We start from the raw sequence: 3,656 nt of genomic DNA, 5'->3' as shown, positions 1-3,656 counted from the left end.
GCGGTGGGCTTTATGTATCTCTTTGTACCTCAATCTGTCTCTTCCTCCACATGAAAATGGCTCAACATCAGCCAGTGTTTGTGTTCACATTGTCTGTTTTCCTAAAGGAACTAACACTCATGTCCTAAGATAGAATTACATTAAATCAACAATAAGAAGATAACATTCTCTGTTCACATCCTCTATCTAGGTCACTCCAAACTATAAGGAAGGATTTAAAACATTCATTCAACTTTTGTCATCTGAGATCAATTTCTTGCTCCACAACTTCCTCATGGCATTTTTCACTTCTGCGTTCCTCAACGTGTAAATCACAGGGTTGAGCAAAGGTGTTCCAAGTGTATAAAACACAGCTATCATCTTATCCATGGGGAAGGTGGTTGCAGGGCGTGTGTAGATAAATATACAAGGTCCAAAGAACAAGATGACCACAATGATGTGGGAGATGCAGGTGGACAGAGCTTTCTTCCTGCCTTCAGCACTGTGGTTTCTCAGAGAACGCAAGATGAACACATAGGAGAACATCAGCATGACAAAACTCACTGTACAAATGGCCCCACTGTTGGAAACCAAGAGTAGGTTGGTCACGTAGGTGTCTGAACAGGCAAGTTTCAACAAAGGCTGCAAGTCACAGAAATAGTGATCAATGACATTGGGACCACAGAATGGCAAACTCAAGGCAAGAAAAATCTGAGCTAAAGAATGCACACAGGACCCCACCCAGGCAACGGCCACCAACACACCACAGACATGGTGGCTCATGATGGTCATGTAGTGCAGGGGCTTACAGATAGCCACATAGCGGTCAACGGCCATGAGGATGAGGATGAAGATCTCCAGGCAGCCAAAGAAATGGAATGTAAAGACTTGAATGATGCACTCACTGAAAGAGATAGTGGCCTTCTGTAAGAGGGCATCCACAATCATTCTAGGGGCTATGGAAGTAGAGAAGCAGGTATCAGATAACGATAAGTAGAAAAGGAAGAAGTACATTGGGCTCTTGAGTGCCCGGGTGGTCTTGATGGTAGTAATAATCAGCAAGTTACCCAACAACGTCCCCAAATAGAAAAGTAAGAAAGTGACAAACACTATTTTCTTCCAAAAAGGATTCCGTGTCAACCCAATCAGAATGAACTCAGTCACATTATTATCCAGTTGCATGGTTTCATGAATGAGGAGAAGGGGCAAGTGTGAAATGGTTTATCTGCAAAAAAATAAAGGAATTAATTTATAGTGTGTTCTGTGCTGTTATGGAATATTTTAAGCAAAATTAATTATTCCTCACCAGAGACTTTCTGTTTGTGGTTTCTTAATAAGTCACGTCAACACTTGTTTCTGAATTCTTAGTGACTACTTCATAGGGTTATTGTGCGCATCAAATATGCTTATAAATATGATACTTTCCTGTAGCATTTTTCAAATGAAATCCTTTTTTAGCTTTAGCATGATTCTGATTAATTTTCCAATTCAATAAATGTAAAGTTAGGATGCATGGGTCTATTCTAATATTAACTTCATTTTGTTTCATTTTCAAGAAATCTTGGAGCCCATGTTTTGCGTGGTGTATCACTCAACATTTGGTTTACATTTGACTGCCCTGCCTTTGTATTTCCATGATATAAAGTCCCACACCACCACTGCCCCTTAGATAATGTCTTATTTTTACATGGCTTATACATTACATATTTATATGGACATATACTATTTATGATGCATTATATGCTCCACTTCTTTGAAAAATTTCCCCCAGGTATTCCAGTTTAAAAGAGGAAAAGGAAACGCCTATATCCTCTAAATAATCTGCTGCTACCTTGAAATGACCTTATGATATCTAATACTTGACATATACTAATAAACACAAATGAATGTTCTTTTATAGTTGGTAATATCCTAAATATCCCCATTTCTAATTTTCTTCTAAAGTATTAAAAGCACCCTTACAGTACCCAGAACCCCCAAGGGTACATTTAAATAAAATGAGGGTGGGTGTTGCTGCACAGTTGCTCCTGTTTTCACAATTCAAGTTTTTAGCTTAAGCATATTACAAGTGGGATAGTTAGAAGGGGTATCACCAGGCAGTTGAGTAGGACTAGAGCATGGTTGTAAGCCCCAGTAGAGTTTTTATTGCCTAGGTATCTGAAAGCCCCATATTCTTGGAATATAGCAGAGATTCAGAAGAGGGAGGGAGATGTGGTTTTAGAGAAAAGAGATAGTATGCCTTCTTCAGTATGTTTTCTGTCCGGAAAGTCAGTACTTCTTCAACTTTGAAATGTCACTTCTTTCAATGAAGATTTTTTTTTTTTTTTTAATTTGGGAAGAAATATCAGAAGGCTTCACTTTCAAGAACAAAATCTTTTGAGTAGATCCTTCTTATTGATATTTTAATCATTATAATAAGTTCATTTTTCCTTTATTCATTTAGAACAGTGATCCATCATAAAGTATTTGCATTGAAAATGTAGTAGGCTTTGGAGGCACTAAAATGTGAGAGTCTTTTTCACCTAAAATAGTCCATGATTCTGGCCACTCCTTTGATCATATAGCTTTCAGTCTATATATTAGCGATTCCATTAGACTATACATTTCTAGAACAAGCTTATTTAATTATATGTTTAGGCATAGATTTTTTTGGATAAATTAAGTAGCATAAATATATGATTTCATTAACTTGGTGATAATTGTGAGTCCTCATCAAATATTTAATCAATAGTTTAATCAATAGCCATGTTCCTTCCTAGAATTCCTTTCCATTTTAGTTACCTCAATCCTCTTCAAACTTCAAGTCCCAGCTGTGGAAAAACTTCTAAGCACCCTTTCATGATTGTGATAAAGCACCTTTCATGCCTTGTGATAAAGTAAATTATCTCTGCTGCTCTCTAAGGGCTCTCCTTACACTTTTTCTTATCCTATTACATATATTTGCTAAAATGTAGTTATGTGTGTGTTTCTTTTAGCTTCCTTACTGGAATAGGATTATTGTCCAGCTATGTGTTTGGGGATAATATTCCCCACTGTACTAAATCCAATGTTTGTATAATATTTAAGTTCTTAGTGTTTTTTGAATTGAACATTCTCTCTTACCTCTCAAAATGTAGTAAGATTTATGTGATAATTTTTATTCTGATTGCAAAAAGACAATCACATCATTAATTTACCGGGGCTTTCTATTATGTATGATAGATAGACAAATATGCTCCTCTTTAAAAAAATGTCTGAGAGCGATTTCAAATAACTTAGTGAATCAGCTCCACAACCTGGAGTCACACAGGCTGCACTCTGCACAGCAAGACACTGCCGTGAAACACACTGGGACTGTGACTCTCATAAAAGGATTTTTTTAGGAATTTCTTGTTATCTTACATGATAATCTTTGGTTTGTAAGGGATACAAGGAGAGTCTTGACATATTTCATGGCTTCCTGGTATTGGTGCACATTTTGGGGGATTTCTATGTGTCTGACTCTACGTTAATTTTTTTTTCAGAGGAGTGTTAGCACTTTTCATCAGGTTCTCAAAAGAATCAGATGCAAAAATGGGCTACAAAAAATAGTCCAGAGACAAAACGGTCCCAGTAATATAGCACATCATCTATAATAATATAATAACCACCACAGTGACCTCAACTCTTCAAATAGGTTTGGCCAACTTTAGAATGGC

At 36.8% G+C, this 3,656-nt stretch overlaps 1 protein-coding gene across 1 annotated transcript; it reads right to left on the bottom strand.

Annotated features, from left to right (window-relative positions):
- Window positions 1-228: 228 nt before the first annotated feature.
- On the bottom strand, window positions 229-1,161 carry LOC138384942 (olfactory receptor 4C16-like). Its single transcript, XM_069470583.1, has one exon. It carries the CDS (start codon window positions 1,159-1,161, stop codon window positions 229-231), a length of 933 nt encoding a protein of 310 aa, XP_069326684.1.
- Window positions 1,162-3,656: the final 2,495 nt, after the last annotated feature.

The sequence above is a fragment of the Eulemur rufifrons genome, chromosome 6, assembly GCF_041146395.1.
Source record: "Eulemur rufifrons isolate Redbay chromosome 6, OSU_ERuf_1, whole genome shotgun sequence".
Taxonomy (NCBI): domain Eukaryota; kingdom Metazoa; phylum Chordata; class Mammalia; order Primates; family Lemuridae; genus Eulemur; species Eulemur rufifrons.
The sequence above is the reverse complement of the archived record's forward strand: the minus strand, read 5'-3'. Positions and strand labels throughout refer to the sequence as shown.

Bases quoted from the DNA above. Each gene is read 5' to 3' on its own strand.
- LOC138384942 (XM_069470583.1), bottom strand. From the start codon at position 1,161: ATGCAACTGGATAATAATGTGACTGAGTTCATTCTGATTGGGTTGACA.